This window comes from Stegodyphus dumicola, chromosome 9, assembly GCF_044657685.1.
Source record: "Stegodyphus dumicola isolate Sdum_Otavi_A_Nest chromosome 9, ASM4465768v1".
Lineage (NCBI taxonomy): Eukaryota > Metazoa > Arthropoda > Arachnida > Araneae > Eresidae > Stegodyphus > Stegodyphus dumicola.
In genome coordinates, this window is record NC_140776.1 from 104895802 (window position 1) to 104914326 (window position 18525).

General features: G+C 31.2%; 1 protein-coding gene across 3 annotated transcripts in view; it reads right to left on the reverse strand.

The window, feature by feature from the left end:
* Positions 1 to 18123, reverse strand: part of LOC118200808 (TRAF3-interacting protein 1-like) — a 90048-nt gene extending 71925 nt beyond the window's left edge. Inside the window, exons 1-4 of one of the 3 annotated variants that reach the window (XM_085823858.1) lie at positions 17770 to 18123; positions 17587 to 17655; positions 17328 to 17376; positions 6838 to 6950 (exon numbers count right to left, since the gene is read on the reverse strand). In XM_085823858.1, coding sequence (XP_085679984.1) covers positions 6838 to 6950; positions 17328 to 17376; positions 17587 to 17655; positions 17770 to 17904 — 366 coding nt within the window. In that variant the 5' untranslated portion in view covers positions 17905 to 18123. The remainder of the gene's footprint in view (positions 1 to 6837; positions 6951 to 17327; positions 17377 to 17586; positions 17656 to 17769) is intronic. The other 2 variants (XM_085823857.1, XM_085823856.1) reach the window with 2 other exon arrangements.
* Between the last annotated feature and the right edge of the window lie 402 nt (positions 18124 to 18525).

An 18525-nucleotide genomic window follows, 5' to 3' on the forward strand; every position in this document is an offset into this window, starting at 1 on the left:
ATTTACTCTTACAAATATAAAAAAAAGGGGGGGGAAGAAAGAAAGTAATTTTCCAGAAAAAAAGTTAAAAATTTGAATAATATCATTTATAATTAAAAAAATAGCTTTCCATATAGTATTAATAATTATTTATTACACATCATTGTGGGGAAAAATTCATGTAATTAATTTTCGGTAAAAATTTATTTGAAATTTAAGGTTAAAAATAGCTGCGGCAATTCACTAACAAAATCCATAAACCACATTTGGCATTATTATCGCTCAAAAAAAGATGCCCAATTTCAAAACTCGCCAATATGTAAATTCGTATATATCTTAGAATAAAAAACTCTAATTTTTTGCAGGTATGCTTAGAAATACACCTACTTTAAAGGTGATAGTAAAACTTTTATAGGTTACAATACAAAAATATTTTCGAAAAATTAAAAAAAAATTATTTAAGAATACAAGTTTTAAAAACAAATCATAAAAAATGAGTGAATTTTATTTGGAATGAACCTATATTTCGAAATGTGAAAGAAAAAATAAAAAAAAATTAATAAAAAAAGAGATATTAATAAATATATACCAAATTCAATTAACACTGAGGAGTTAAAATTTTGAGAACTAATTTTTTAAAAACTACTCATGGAATTTTTGCAAAACTTGGCAGTCTGGCATAATTTGAGTCACAGAATCGTAATATCGAAAAAATATTGGTATATTATTTTAGAAAAGTCCGATTTTGTGTCAAAATACCTATGTTAGAATAGTGCTATACATAAATCTAATACAGTACAAAGTCCGTAATCCAGACACGTCGGGACTTCGGCGATTCCGGATTAGGGGTTTTTCCGGATTATAGATTATCAATTTAAATCTGGTAAGATGGCATGCAGAAATTATACAATTAAAAATATGAAACCGTAATTTATGAAATAAAGAGCAATTATGATCTAAAAGGTATTAAATTTTACAAAAAAAAAAGCTTAATATTTATTTATTTACTTTATTAAACATTTTTTTTCAACATGTGCATGCATAAAGTTTGTGGCTTTGAGGTCCAGATTATAGATCATTCCGGACGATAGCCGTCCGGATTCGGGCTTTGTACTGCATATATTTTAAGTGGTGCTTTCGAGACATGAAAAATGCAATTTGAATTTCATCAATCGGCCCAGTAGAATGAGAAATATAGAACTGTCCCATTTTATTTTTTTCCCCCCTCGCAGTGTACATCTTTATAGAATGTAAATTTTTGTATCCTCTATTATTGGGGAAAATAGCATATTTCTGAAGAAATGCAATGTTTTCTTTCTTTCCCTTTTTAATCAACTGGGTAACTCTACAATCTCATTACAATTAATTATCATAAAAACAAATGCATTCACTGTAAAAAGCAGGGCTGTGGAGTCTGAATCGGAATTGGGTAACAGGAATCAGAGTTGGAGTCACTAAAAAACACTTTGACTCCGACTCCAGTTTTTGTTGGACAGTTTGAATTTGAAATAAAATTAAAGTGAATTGAAAAAAAAAAAAAAAAAAAAAAAAAAATTAATGACAAACTGAGTTAATATTTTTATTTATGGACTATATACATTAATAAATAGTTATTTTCTATTCTATTGGCATATTAGTAAAAAAATATAAGGGAGTAGGAAGGATGTGATATTTGCCATTATTGATTAAACTGATTCATTTAGTTACTAATCTCATTGGTGAATTTAGGTAAGCAGCAAGAACTCCCAAAATTGATGCCATTCTTAGGAAGTGAGCAGGAAAACGAGCAACACAATGGAGAAGTATATACTTGATGATATAAATGGTTGTTAGGATTAAGAACTTTTTCAGAAGATGTAAATAACCCTAATATTTTACTAACAGAAAGACTGTGGAATGAACTTGCAGAACTGGAAATCCTTCTTTCAACACCATATATAGCCACAAAAAAGCTACATTCCAAAGAATTCACAAGAGGCAAGACTGGAAGAATGTGATGTTTGTTCTTCCTGAAATGGAGGGTTTATTGCAGAAGGAATCATTTCTTCAAAGAAGAAAAGAGAAACTAGTTTGCTGGACAATAAGATTGTGCTGCGTTCAATATATGTAGATAGAAAACGCTGAATTTTGTTGGATGACAAACAAATTAAAAAGGCAAAGAAAGCCATCTATGAACTTTCGTTAAGAATGAAATTATTCTCAGAACAACTGGAGTATTCAAATCAGGACAGTCAAACTGCAGATATTGCAACTGAGTCTGTATCATCTTCTTCCACTGATGAATTAGATTTTGAGAAATATTTAGATAATATTGAAAAGGCTAAGGCAAAGCGAATGAAAATAAAGAACCAAGAACCTTTAGATATGAAAATGAAAAAATACAAACAAGATTTATACATGGCCTTTGAAGAAATAGATACAGGGGTTGGACAAAAATATGGAAACACCTTTAAAAAAACATGTTTCTTTGCTTAATATGGTGTAGGAAACCCGTTGGCATCCAAAACAGCTTGCAGTCTTCTCGGAATGGATAAATACAGTTCCTGTATGTTTGCCAAGGGAATATTATACCATTCTTCCAGCAAAACGGTGGCAAGTTCAGATAACGATGTTGGCGGTGGATAACGAGAACGCACTTTCCGTTCCAATGTAGACCACAAAGGTTCGATAATATTCAGGTCTGGTGACTGTGGTGGCCAGGGGAGATGAGACAACTCATCCTCGTGCTCAGAAAACCAGTCCTGGACAATGTGAGCTGTGTGAACAGGGGCTTTGTCGTCTTGGAAGACACCATCACCATCGGCGAACAAAGTTTGTACCATGGGATGAACTTGATCGGCCAAAATGTTCACATAAGTCTTGGCAGTCATGTGCCCTGACACAGTTATCATGGGGCTAGCAGAGAACTACGATATGGCTGCCCAAACCATAACAGAACCCCCGCCATGTTTCACTCTTGGCAACAAGCAGTCTGTATTATAGGCTTGAGATGGCGTTCTCCAGACGTAAACTCGGCCAAAAGTGGGAAACAATGTGAAAGAAGACTCGTCAGACCATATTACTCGCTTTCACTGCTCTTTAGTCCAGGCTTTATGACTTAAACACCACCTTTTCCTGTTACGGGCATTAGCATCACTGATGAGTGGCTTCTCAATTGCAGCACGGCCAGCAATTCCCTGTTTATGAAGCTCCCTTCTAATTGTTTTGGTACTCACAGGGTTCGGTAACACAACATTCATTTCAGCAGTAACTTTTGCAGCTGTGGTCTTCTTATTTTTCGTCACAATTGCCCTTAATGATCGTCTGTCAAGATCACTGAAGACACACTTTCGTCCGCGCTGTGATTTAGCAGATGATGTTTTTCCGCTTTTCAAATATGCGGAATAAATCTTCGATACAGTACCTCTTGAAACACTAAACACCTCGGCTACCTTGCTTATGGAAGCACCTACCATACGTGCTCCAACAATTTGCCCACGTTCAAAGTCTGTTAATTCTGACATAATGCAATGACAACCTCACATAACAGTACTCCGCCAACAAGTGAACTGTTTAGCACATTTACGAAGTTGTATAGGTTGCGTCAGTAGTCAAAAACGCTGGGGCCACCTACATATTTCATTAAAATCAAGCTTTCTTTTCAAACATGCATTTCACAAGGTGTTTCCATATTTTTGTCCATCCACTGTAAATATGATTGCTCTTGCAAAACACCTCTTTTAGAACTTACAAAAGTCTATCCTGAAAAGTTAAAGGAAGTAGCCGTAACTCTTCTTCTTATTCAAGTCAGTGTGGAAAGACTCTTCTCAGTTCTGAGTTTATCAAATCGGATTTATGGTCCTCTAACAAAGAAGATCTTGTCGAAGTTTTACTGTTTCTTAGAAATTACTAATGTCAGTTTTTCCATTTCATAATAAATGCTAATTAATATAAAAAATTTGCTATGCATCAGTTTTTATCTGTAGCATCTACTACTTGTTTTATATTAAAAAAAAAGCTGTAACCAATGTTTATATGTTTACATATTTATGAAGAAGTCGGAGTCATTAAAATTCCAGGAGTCGGTCATTTTTCCTACTGACTCCACAGCCCTGGTAAAAAGGTTAGGTTATTTGAATAGGGCAAAATAAGGGACATATGCCAAAAGCAGAAGCTTTTGCGAAGTATTTTTTGGAGGAAATTAGTTCTTATTCACATTACATTAGGAAAACTACAAAAATTAAACACAGAGACAGCCTGTTTGTCTGGAATCAAGGCCTGGTCAAATTACCAGCTTTCAGTAGCCTTAACTGAACATTCTGGGACTGGTAAGGCCTCGATGGAAAAAAAAAAAAAAAAAAAAATACTAATCAGAATGCTGTACTTCAAAAGTGCAAATCCACATGCACTCAAAAGCTTGTGTGATTATGTGTTACACCCATAATCATACAAGCAAGGGTTGCTACATTAATACTTTTTTGTGACATGCTGCATTGCTTCATTAAAATATTTTCACAATTTTTTGACAGGGATGGGAATGATCAGAAAATACATAAAACAACATTAGATTTGATGATAAACATGTTACAATATTTCACATAGTACACATTTACAATACTAGAAATAGTATTTTTATAAGTTTTCAGTGAAATGAAACAATGCTAATACATTTAAAATCAGAACCAAAGGCTATTAAGTACCAAAATATTTTAAAAACATGGAATTCTGCGAGATTATATGCAATATTTTTGTACCCTATTCCATTTATTTAAGTAACTTTCATCAATATATATCTTGTTTGAAATTATAGATGGAGGTTTTCAGTTCTTGTTGAATTGATCTAAAATTTTCCTAAAAGTAGACAGCCACTGCACTTTACACTAAAATATATTAACTGACATATTCATTGATGCCATATAATCTACTTGGTAGTTCCCATACAATCATTTTAATAAAATGAATACACATTACAGAATAAACAGCAGTTTGAAATTTTTTAAATCTTATTAAATACAATCATATACAGCATATATAATCTAGACAAAGAAACAGTTTAAGAACTTTGGAAAAGGTTAAAATGGAGAGAGTCTTAAAAATCTTAACCTCAATCCACAATAAATACTTTTAAAACCAACTGAAAATATATCACAGATATACTAAAAATATATCACAGATATTCTGTTGGGGGGGGTGTTACCGACTGTGATTTCTGCTTGTTTGTCAAAGTGACGGTACGTCTCGAAATACTCGGCTGAATTTGTAATGTGTGCTGTAGCTCCATCGTCTTTAAGCCACACATTTTGGCCACAATCATCTTCTTGAAAAGCAAATGCACTGCATTGAGTATTTGCAAAGGAGGTCTCTGTTTTGCCATTCGTCATGGTTGGCATGTCAGGAAAAACTGGACAAAACTTACCAATGTGCCCGAATTTATTACAACGAAAACAGATGCCATTGAAACCTTTCACACCATCACTGGTCTTACTAAGTTTGTTCATTGTTTTGGCATTATTTGTTGTCAAGGGTTGGGATTGGCTGACCATCTGAGGTTTCTTACCACTCTTCTTCCATTTCTTTCCACTATGTTTTGCGCTATAATTAGCATTTGCCACAAATGTTATCGTACTTTCGTTTCTAAGCCCTTGATTTCTTCTTTGCAGCCACATGTTGATCTGTTTGATCAGTTTTTCAGGTGACTTTTTTGTCTTTGGCATTGAGTCCCACAGTGATTTGAACTCGATATATTCGTCATCAGGAAGAATAGATAAGATTCGCAGTGCTAGCAAGTTCAAAACGGGAACTTTCCTTCACCGCTCAACTCTTGCTCATGTTGAAGATCCACAGTGTACGTAAACGTGCGAGTGATTGCATTACACTTTCGTCTTTCTCAATCCGAAAAGTGAAAAACTGTTGCAGAAGAGTGTCCAATTTCATGCTTGACACCTTCTCAAAATTACTTAATAACTGATTCCATATTGCTAGTGCAGAATTACCATGCATACAGATCAAATTTAATATATTCGGGAATACATTTCTGTGAATGATCACAGCAGCTTTTGCATTCGCCTTTGCGGCTTCGTTGTACTCGCGTATCATTTTTTCATTTGTGCTTTCTGCCAGAGCTTTTGGCTCGATAAGAGAATTATCGAAGATGCCCACACAATCGTTGAGCACAAATAAATAGTATATTTCAAATTTCCAATCAGTCCAGTTGGATAACCCTTCCAATTTGGTACACTGAACAAAATTTTTAGCTTCCATATTACATTGTCATTAACCAGGAAATATGCAGCAAAATAAAAAGGATATTGGTACACTGTAGCATCTACCTACACACTGTTCAGGTGGAAGTGTTGAAATCGAAAACGAAAGTAAGAAATATCCGTGATTCAAATACGTCAACATAGCCATTGTTAATTTATTTGCACAGTTAAACATCGCTAAAACCCCTAACCTGTTATAAAATTAACAAACAGAGTGATGGCTAATTGAATTTTGGACTTTATTAACAAAAAAAGTGAAGAGAGTTTACGTATGTCTTATTGTTTACATGACAACTTTTAGAATGATGAAAATAATAGTGATGTCAGATGCATAAAACGTATTAAAACAATAAAACAATGATGACACTGAAACTGCTCATAATATTAATTAAATGCTTGATTTTCAACAGTGACAACAATCTGAAAAGTGATACCCTGTTTATAGTGATTCAACACAAATTCCTGTTTTGAGACTAATAGCCCATTTGGACTAATTCTCCTTTTAGACTAAAAACTGGACTAAAATAAAAAGAATTTTCTCTTAAAATAAAATTAGCTAATACTTTAGTACTGCTGTTCTAGCTTTGAAGTCATACTATAAATAAACATTCAATACCTTATTTTTCACTGCTGTTCCTAAGATTTGAAGAAAAACATTAGTCTTCTGTGGATCATGACCAGCTACCACTTTAGAAGGTTTCAAATTGATCGGCTGGCTAGTAACTAATGCTTAAAAAAAAAAAAAAAAAAGAAATGTACAATAAAAATTACAATACTAAAAAAAACTATAACCTTTATTTAACTAATTTTACTAGAGCTACAAATTGTAAACTTGCATTATAAGTTAATATTTATAAAATTTATGAAGCATTTTAAATACAAAGTTCTTTGCAGATTGTGACAATTTTTAACATTTAAAAAAAAAAAAAAAAAAAAAAGTCATACTTTTCCATACTTGATAAAAATATAACAAAATTTAATATGATATAATTGTTGCAGTGATGTAATTTTAGGTACTTATATTATTGCTACCACATCAGCAAAAGTCACAAATTTTCAGAATGTGTTCAACAAATGGCAACCATGCACATAAACCATTCTTCAGCAAACCAATGAATCATAACAATCCTTTATTCAAGCAACACTGCCATTTTTGTATGCATTCTCTTTTTTTCCCCTATTCCAAGTTCCAACAATTTTTGTTGACAAATCATGCACATTTTTGCATTAAAATCAATATTAAAATATGTGCTTGCGAAATTTGCCAGCGGTGCAAGAGAACAAGGTAACATTTCTACAGAAATATAGTATTTAGCTGGAAAATCACCAAAGGGAATAATGATGAGATGCTTTTGGTAGCTAGCAAGTGTGCTATGGCAAGTTTATACAATTCTCCAATATTTTTCGAGCAAAAACATATCACTGCATACATGGAGAGAACAGCATGAAAGAATTATAGAAGGATCTTGGAAAAAATGTAAACATTTAATTTTTTAATACATCATATAATTTATTAATTCTTACTTAATAATTAAAATTTATATTTCAAATGATAAAAGTGTGTTTTCTAAGTTCATAATGTCTGCACACTTACGATAAATATCAATAGTTTAGCAATCTTTTTTAAAAGGAGTCATAAAAAATGCTAAATATGCAACTTTTACCTATTTTCATCTATAAAAATCTCTAAATTGTGCCAAGGTGGTTTTCTTATTATGGAAGCAATAAATTTAATATTGAAGAAAAAGATTTAATAGTATGAATTAAGAGCTTATACGATTGTGACAGAGAAAGTTCTAAATAGTAAATAAAATGGGAAACATTATTTGGTACTCATGGATGTAATAAATTACTGGTAACTTTGTGACATTTTATTTTTATCAACAGTTAGCTTTATGTTATTTCTTTCATGCCTCATTTCATCACATACTTGATCAAGCAGATTCATGGTAAGCGACGAGTAGATGATGGTTACTATACACTAGAAAAAGCTACTGATCAGAGTAGACCTGAATGCCTGACCATTTTCATTGTGTATTAAGAAAAGATGATAGCTCATGTGACATGTATGAATAACTTTTAAAGATGAGTAGCTAGTTATATGGTATCAATGCTGTATCTTTAACAAAACGCATAAAAGAATTATTATGGTTAACAAATACTGAATCAGCTGCAAATTTTCAGTGAACATACACCAAATAATAACGTGATAGCATGTTTATTATTATTATTATTATTTTGAAAAAGTAATTTTGAAAAGTGTAAACTGAAGCACACTAATGCCGAGTTTAAATTTATTCAAAACATCATAATAAAGTTAAAACTTTATTGTAAGCAATAAGAATAACCAGTACTTCTTTGTTGAAGTAACTACGACATACACCATTGGCTAAAGTTGAAATTTGCATGCTGTAGATCTACTGATTAGAGATATGCCCATTTGGATAACTAAGTGTGGCAGTCACAAGGAAATCTAATAAGAAAATATTGATAAACTTTGTGGACAAAGATAAAAAATACACAGGTTGTTTCAGCATTTTTTTAATATCTTAAGCAAGCAAGTGATGAAATTAATAAAGTATATAAAAAAATCACAGTAACAGCTTTTTATCCGAGTTATAAATCACTACTTGTTTTTGTCAAATTTTTTATGAATTCAGTGTAGAAGTAAATGATAAATTAAATTCGAAGGCTACATATTTGTACTTTTCTAGAAAAAATGGTCTCAGTTTTTAATAAAAGACCACCAAAGGAATCTTAAAATACATAATGATACAATGAAAAATATAATTCATATCAAAGAAGAAAAAACTTGCAGCTTTTTACAGCCAATAGAATATGAAATATTTATATGCAAAACAGGTATGTACTTCAGAGACCATTTCAAAAATTCAATTTGTGTTTCTAAAACAGGAACCACCTGTTTGATAAGTAATATCAGCTTTTAAAATATCTTTCCGTATCATGTATAAAATAATAAATAAAGACTTGAATTTTTAACAAGCAAAAAGAAAGAAATCACTATCTTTGAAGATTTGAAGCAGCATATAAAATCATACATACAACTTTTTGTACAAATCATCAACTACTGTGTAAAAAATGGAAATTTGTTCTAACTGTAAATGAAGGAAGTACTTCTATACCCGAATGATTTATGATAAATCATGTGCAGTCAAACCTCACTTAAGGAGAGCACCTCTAATAATGCAGATTCATATAGAAAGCAAAACAAAATGTAAAAAAAAAATACTCTCTTAATGAGCAGTTTCACAGAATGAGTGACATGGAGACACTGTGATGTCGTATGCAGGATCCTACCTGCATCTCGGCTAGAAGCAGAGGAAATTGTCGAATCATATTTTCAGAAATATCCCCATAATAATGAGGCAATAGCTATGCATGCTATAAATTTATTTAATATTTTTTTTTCAAAATTTTGAAGCATAGGCAAAAACATATGTCTTTAGACAACTCTGTAGCAAAAGAATGTATTATAAATAATAAATTACATCATTACTGCAGTGGACCACACAAAGATAAGAAATTCATGTAGCCCCCCCATAGGTTGCAGTGCTTGAACTGTTACAAGAAACGAGATGACAGGTTTTGACATAGGAGAAGCAATAATTCATTCAGTTATGGTTCCGCCTGATGTTACAAGAATCATAAATTCATTGTCAGTGCCAAGGTATTTGAGCCATCTGCACTGTGTCTGTCACCAAAGCCTCTAAATTTCAAGAATTTTGGTGACCAATGATCCTCTTGTTCCTCTGATATCTTTTCAACTAGAATGAGTCACAGAATGTAAATTACAACAAGAAATTAAGAAGGCACAACTAATTCAGTCTGCAAACTATTTCAGACAAGGCAAGAACTCGGAATGCTCCTAAACTCTTAATTAGAGAGACTCTTGCCACTAGGAAGATCTTCACATAATGAGGACTGTAATCATTTCTACGCCTTCAGTATTATTTTAGAACTTCTCATACATTCATAATAAATGTCATTTTGTTTTATATGCAGTAATTAATACACAATCTTAACAAATGCAACCAACACCAGTTGCATGGAATTGCACCATCAATGCAGCATATTGTCCACATACCATTATAAATTAATTTTTTTATCAGAATAAAATGCATTATCCTATTTTACATAGATTACAATAGACAAGATTATTTTGCTTAATTAGTGTTTCACATAACAACTAAGACATGGGAACAAATTATGCTCTTTAAGCAATGTCCACTGTAGTTATTATTTTAAAAGGGAACAGAAAGACCTCATTTCTATATACTAAAAATATAAAAGAAGTTGAAATTTGCCAAGACACAGCCAAAAGTAATCCAAGTTCAACAGCTCAATAAGCCATAACAACATTGCGTGAAATGACAAAACAATATCACATATCTGAAACATCATGAAGAGAAGGCAGAAGCAATACTCTTTGGCATATTTTTAGTAAAGGTCAGTTTTAGTTAAAATGTCGAGAAAATGAAAAGCAGTCTTCAGCTGAAACGCATTTGATGCAACGGGTATTTTAAAAAATTTGACAAGAATACAAAATTTATGGAAGTGTAACAATTGAAAAGTCTTCATTTCCTTGTGTCATCACTGAAAACATATGTAGAAGTTAAGAAAGAAATTAGGGGGCGAAAAGCAAAAATTTAAAGGAGGAATCTACTTTAATGAAGTCGGGTGTTCAAAGAGAAAACACTTGGACGTGCACACCAGCAAATAGAAGCAATTGAGTTAGTAACTAATGGAAAAGACAGAAACCATAGCGTTGCAGTTTAAATTGAAGAGCGACTGGTTTTCGACTGTATGGTTGTATAAATTTGAATTATGTCATAGAACATCATATGGTATCATAAAAGGAACACCCCATGATTTCTCAGTCGAATTATTTGAAGATTCAGGAATTTATCCAGTGATGTTAAAAGGTATTACTCACGCCTTCTTAGCGCGCCTCCGTGGTGTAGTGGTCTGCACATTCAATGCGTATTCAAGAGGTCCGTGGTTCGACTCCCGGTGAGGGCATTGTTCATTTTTCATTTCCCCTGCTTCCCCCTTCCAAAAACACCTAATGTCTCTACAGTGGTGCCTGAACTAAAAGGTGGTGAAAGATGATTCTTCACCACCAGGATTTGGTGACAGGGTTCCCTAATCTCCAGTCGCTCTTTAAAAGTACATACGGGTAGTATATTAGGTATTTCTCCTGCCTTCTTAGCGTGCCTCCGTAGTGTAGTGGTTTGCATGCTCAACACATACTTGAGAGGTCCGTGGTTCGTTTCCCTGCAATTGTTCATTTTTCAAGTTTCCTGTTTCCAAAAAATTCTAATGTCTCTAAAACGTATATGGATATCATCTAAATTCTTTTCCCTCTTGCTGAAACCAGTCTTTTGTTTCATCTCATGCATTCAAAATGCTTAGCCTCTAGAGACTGATAAAGGCTCTGACCAAATTCTGACAAAATGGATTGAATTGGATTATTAAGTTATGGCAAAACAGAGCTATCTGCCTAAAAGGAAGGATGCCTTTGTGAAGAACTTTATAAGAAAAACCAGCTGGTATACACGTTACACATGAGAAAAAACCCGAAAACGGTCATGCAACCAAATTGTTTGCCGGGATTTGACCTCGGAGAGAACTACCAATATTCAGCGACTTTACCGCTCGGCCGTTTGTGGGCTGTTTTGAAATGGAAGGTGATAAATTTATTTAAAATTAATGTCAGAAATACCAATATAATTCGAAAATTCGAATGCTTTTTAATATACTTGCACGAAGCCTAAAAAAGAAAAGAGCATGCCATTAAAAAGAAAAAATAAATTTTTGCATAAAATTTAGTAATTTTTCTTATTTAAATTTTTTTAAGTCTTGCGAATTCAAAAATAAAATATTTGATTAAAATGTTAATAACATTTTTAGAAATTAAATATAGGATGATAAAATTGTTTAAAGCAATGTATGCAAGTTATTCTAAATTAAAATGTCGGATATATATCTCTCTTATTTATATATCTTCTTTTATGAACGGAACATTGAAAGGCGTGTTAACTGTGCTTTACTGTATTTTCTCTTTTAATATATGCTGTTTTCAAATGCATCTTAGTCTGGGCCACAGAGTATTCTTCCAAAAGAAACCCAATTCAAATAAATAAAATCAAATTCTAGAAAATTTATACAGTCAAAAGGCGTTAATCCGGACTCGTCGGGACTTCGGCGATTCCGGATTATCGATTTTTCCGGATTATAGATCATCAGTTTAAAACTGGTAAGATGGCATGCAGAAATTACAAAATTAAAAATATGAAACCGTAATTTATGAAATAAAGAACACTTATGATCTAAAGGGTATCAAAATTTACAAAAAGAAAAAGCTTAATATTTATTTGTTTACTTTATTAAACATTTCTTTCAATGTAAGTTGCTTCGTTTCATGTGATAATACTTTCTCTTTAATTCTATTAAACAGACATAATTTCTTGTTTACTTACAAAGTTCCGCTGTTCAAGTCCTATAATTGCTGTGTTGAGAATACCAACTAATTTGTCAATAGAAATTTTTTCGTTTTCAATAACCTCTGGGTCACTTTCTTCACTATCGGAAGTGAATTATAATGACGAGGAACTTGATTTAAATCATATCAAAGACGGAGTACATCGAGATGAAATACTACACTTAGTAAGGAATTATAAGCCAAATAAAATAAAAACATCTGCCCTGAAGATAAGGATAGTGCTGACAGATCAACTTCCAATCCGCGGCGTGAAATTGATAAACAGATTTCGGATTTCAAAACATACTTTCGCTTTGTAGATACAAATTACATATTAGTAAATATATATCGGAAATTCTATTTGACATAATCGAAAGTTCAAGCTCACTTTTATGAAATTGCTCTAACAGTCTGCAAAAAATAATAAGCCGGATCCAATTCGAAGATTAAGGAACAACGCAATCTGCAACATTAACTGAATTAGATAATTTTAGTTTAGCTTATACGTCCGTTACACATTAAACGCGCATGCGCACAAACATATTTGCAGCCGTAAAGGTCTTACGTGCACTCTTAAACGCCTGTGCGCATGCGTAAACATGATGCATGCGCAGAAATTTTGTAGCTTTGAGGTCCGGATTATAGATCATTCCGGATTATGGGTGTCCGAATTAACGACTTTTGACTGTATTAGTAAATATATTTAAAATGTGCAATTTGAATGATTGAATAGAAAATTTTAAAAAATTATCTGAAGAGACAATGCAACACAAACAATTAAAATAAAAGTCTAAAAATTAAAAAATTACGTAAAATAATAATTATGACTAAAAAATATAGTATAAAGAAAACTTTTTGAAAAAAAAAATAATAAATGATGCACCTTTTATTTAAACTACGCAATTCGAATGAGTAAATAGAAAATTTTAAAACAGTTACTTGAAAGAAGCCATGCAACTTAAACAATTAAAATGAAATTCGAAAAAGAAAAAAAAGTATTTAAAATAATAACATAAAAATATAATATAAAAAACATTATTTGAAAGAAAGAAAGCTGTGTCTTATTTTCCTCTCACGCACAATGTAAAAAGGAAAAGGATAATTGGTTATTATATATTAAGAAGTTCGCCAAGTGAACTATTCTTGGCGCAAACTAAAAAAAAAAAAGCGCCAATCTAAATGTTTGAATTTTTCCATAAATTTCGCACAAAATTTTACAAAATTAAATATCTAGGCATAATTTGAGTCGTAGAATTGAAATATGTAAAAAAATTGGTATGTTATTTCAGAAAAAGGCCGATTTTGTGTCAAAATACCTATTTTAGATTAGTGCTATATATAAATCTAATATATATCCTAAGTCGCGCTTTCAAGCCATGAAAAACGCAATTTGAATTTTGTCAATCAGCCTAGTAGAACGGGAGATATAGAACTGTCTCCTCCTTTTTTTTTTGGCACAGTGTACATACATCAATACATGCATATATAAATATATATTTCTGAATCCAGTCTGATACAGAAAAGTACCAAACTTTGTTTATAGGAACAGATGAATTACTTTCCCTTTATTAGTAAAGTTAATTTATCTGGAACAATTTAATGCCGCATAATGAGGTACCACTGTATTCCTATTATGTTACATAAGCAAGTAGCTCACCAGAGAATGTGTTTCAATACAGATTTGTCGAAGCAGTGTAGAACTGCACAAGTACAACAAGCACTCAAATACAACTATGTAACAATGCAGCCGAATAGTACATATATATATGATAAAGGTAGTATTACTGATTTTTTTTCCTATTGAAATTTTATTAGCTGTAGCATTAGTAGTAATTATAACATTATCATTATATACTACAACTTAAGATTTTGACTTTAATTTGTAATATCTAATCAGTAACTAAAACATCCTTTATATTTTACCTTTCTACTCTAAGAACAGTAAAATGCTTATAGTGATGCCTCTTTGATGTGCATCATGTAAAAATTTAATGGATTTCATATGATTCTTATATAATGCAGGTAGTGCATGCACTGACATAACAGTAGAAATAAAACTGGTCTTTTATCCAATTTTTATTAGCTGCAAATAATAAAGCAATACTATAACTCACGACTAAGAAATAAAACAACTTTACATTTTAGTAATGTATACTTTCTCTTACAATACTTATGCTTACATGGTAAATATGTAATCTAAATTTTTTAAAAAATACACTTTATTTAGGTCATTGATGGTGTTGCATTGTGGTTGGAGTGTTGTAATCGATTTTTAACTTACTTCCTTATATGCTAACGAGTTTAAATTTTGTACATGTTAGTTGAAGACAATGAATGCAATGCGATGAAGCTAAATTTTTTTTAAATTCAATTGGTTTTTTTTTTTTTATTTGGTGTTTAAAGAATTTTTTGCACATATCTTCATTTAATGGTAAAATCAAACATAACAGAATTATAGTGCTTATGCCTTAAATAAACAAACAACAAAAAAAAAAAAAAAAACTTTTCAATGTAACTTGTAATTTAATTTCTGAATTTTTAAAAATCCCTCAATTTTTTAGACTATTTGATGTTTATCATTTTAAAATTTCAACATCTAAAAATGTATCTGATATAAAGTTTTGAAAATTTTTCCAAATTATAAAACTAACTTTTTGCCTTCTTTTAAACCTCTGACTGCTCATCCCGCGATTTCCACGGGCAACTCAAATATAGCAAACTCTGCTCATCTTGCAGGCATGTGTTTTTCTTCCTTTATTGAGGAGCACATCCCGTTTTTTCCCCGTTTAACCACTGAAATAAATTATATACAGTCTTAGACGTTTAGTTTACATTTTGGCCAACAAATATCATTAGTTGTCCTTTAAACTGCGGCATTTGAAGGCACATGGTATTACCACTCAAACTCCACTTTTTGTGCCTTTTTCTTACAGAAATGGCTGCTGGAAAACATTCAGCAATTATCTTGATTATTTAATTAAATTGTTGAATTATTAATTAGATTTATTGAATCTGGTGCAAAGACTGAGAAGTTGGACTTTGCCTTGAACTCTGTTTTGAAGTCTATCATACTAAACTGCATTTCTAAGGTATTTTTTCCTCACCGCTTTATATTTTCTTAAATTTTAAATATTTTACTTTTTTTATTATACAATAAATAGAAATTGACTGAAATTTATTTAAAAAAATTTTGGGGGGAGTGATAACATCTGAAATTGGTTTTTCTGGCAACTTAGTTTCTCATGATACAAATCTATATAAAAAATCTATTCTAGAAAGGAAAAATGCATTTTTGAATTCTCCAATATATACAGATTTAAAATATGAAAAAAAAAAAAAAAAAAAAAAAAAAAAAAAAAAAAAAAAAAAAAAATTGCACAATTTTTTAAGTGATTTCGGTTTACAAATTGAGCAGTCGGAGGGTTAAAAGAATGATATATTAATTGAGCAATTTTTTACATTTTTTTATAATAATTTGTTTCAGTCTAAACTAAAAGGGGCAAAAAAGAGTTTCTTGCAGAAAAATTGCTTTAGAGTTCACTATCTTGGCATACTTATAAAATTTGCCGTCATGGTACATTTAATAACAAATTGACAATATTAATTTTTTTTATTTCAGCTTCAAGTGAAATAACTCATAACCTCGTTATTACATCCAATTTCTGAAACAGAATATTCAGACCCATTTCTTCATTCTCTGAATGATGTTCTGTTATCTTTCTTTATTTCATAATTTTCTTATAATTTACTGCTTGTGTTTTAGTAATGAGTAAATTTCATTACTGATAACATGTAATTGAGACTAAAAAACAGAAAATAAAATACAATTACAGAAAAGGTTTTTTTATACAATAAGCTTTTATTTAGAATGGATATAATAATTAATGTGTTACAAAGCAAAAAATTATTTATCATACAGTTGAATGTGAGTAACAGATTGAATAATTCTACTTATAGAAATCAGGAGTAACAGATTAAATAATTATAGAAATCATCTACAATTTTATATCATGAGTAATAAAAGCATGGGTGCCTAAATAACAAAATCTATTAATTTAATTGCATTGTCAAATATATGAACTATTATCATTTTGAATTTCCAATTAACTGCATTATCAAGTGTATCATTATCTTTTTTAATTCATCATTAGTGCCCCATATTTTTATTGCATGCAATATAAAACTGTAGATGAATTCTGTTAATCTATTATTCTCATTAAACTGTGTGATTTTTTTTTCTTTTTTTTTTTAAATTTTAATTAATTTTTGTACACATTTTAAACAAAAGCTTTGTATCAATACTTTTTTTTTTTTTTTTTTTAAGTAGCCAGATGTAATAACTTCAATCATGTTTTCTATATTTATATTTTATAGAGCCACAAATACTAAACACATGAAATTAATAAAAAAAGCAAAGTCTCCAGCACTGCTCCATTATGTTTGTCTATTAATCACACTCCAAAAAATGATCTATGGAAGTCTACAACAATACACTTATCAATAGAAAGAAGCATTAGATTCATCATAATTTGTACTATTTATGTCATAGCTTAAAAATTTTATCACATATATAAAATATAAGAGTTGCAATAAGATATACTTACCTAAAACATCTATGGCTTTTTGAAGAAAAACTATCTTGGTTTCTTTATCCTATAGGTTACAAAAATAAATAAATAAACACAGTTAAAACAGCAAATCACACAAATCTTTTAAAGAGAAATTATACCACATGTGTGAATATTACCAAAGCTTGAGAAATAAATCTTCTTTATATTTATAAATATATTATTATTTCAAACATTTAATACTTTTTATTCGTACTTAAAAACTAAAATTAGAAAAGAAGAGACATTTAAGTACCTTTACGTTATCTGATTGCAATTCTTCGGAAGTGTATAATCCTTTATAAAATCCTGACGTTTTTATTACCTACAAAAGAAAACATAATAAACCATTCGATACTGACAAAAAACTTAAGCTGAACATCATGATTCTTAAAAATACATAATAATAGTTTCTTAAGTGAATACAGTGTAAACTTACATTGGTAATGATATCATGAAGAAATCGAAAAGGTGGTTTTTTTAAAGATTTTTCCGTAAGAGCTGGCTTTTTTATAACACTTCCAAGAATTTCTTGTGTTTTCTTGATTACTGATGTGTCTATTTCTTCGGCCATGACACGAAGCAATAACTAAACAACCTAAACCGACAAAAGAAACATTTAAAATTTCGACTTGACAGCAATAATACACATCTTTCGGCAAAGTTAATCCTATCTCATCTGTCACTATACATCTTACTTTCATTGGTTACTTGGAATGTCAATCATCTTAGAACTTGTTGCCAGTCCATTCATTTAATTTCATACCCATAATTTTGTGAGGCTTCTAAAACAAAAACTGTTATTTTGCACACACAGATCGTATTTTATTCTCGAGTGTCAAGATGTAGAAACATCTTTTTACTCGACTTCTGATAAAGATCGGGAGGGAGGAGAAAGAGAAGGGGAAAAGGAGTGTGGGAGGCGGAAGAAAGAGAGTGAGGTCCGCACTAGCGGCGGCGAAAAAAGCGGAGGTGTCAAATTCAGTGTCGTTATAAGATGTAGCCGCGGGTGGTAAAAACCGCAGAGTCAGTTTTGCGTGAATGAGTCTATTAAGGTTGTGAATCCTATGTGGGGAGGATATCACAAGGGTAGCGATGTTTTTCTCTGGGACGCGGGGAGTGTCTATTAGGTCTATTAGGCGCGGGAGTGTCTATTAGGCGGGGAGTGTCTAAAGGTATAAATATTAAAAAGGTA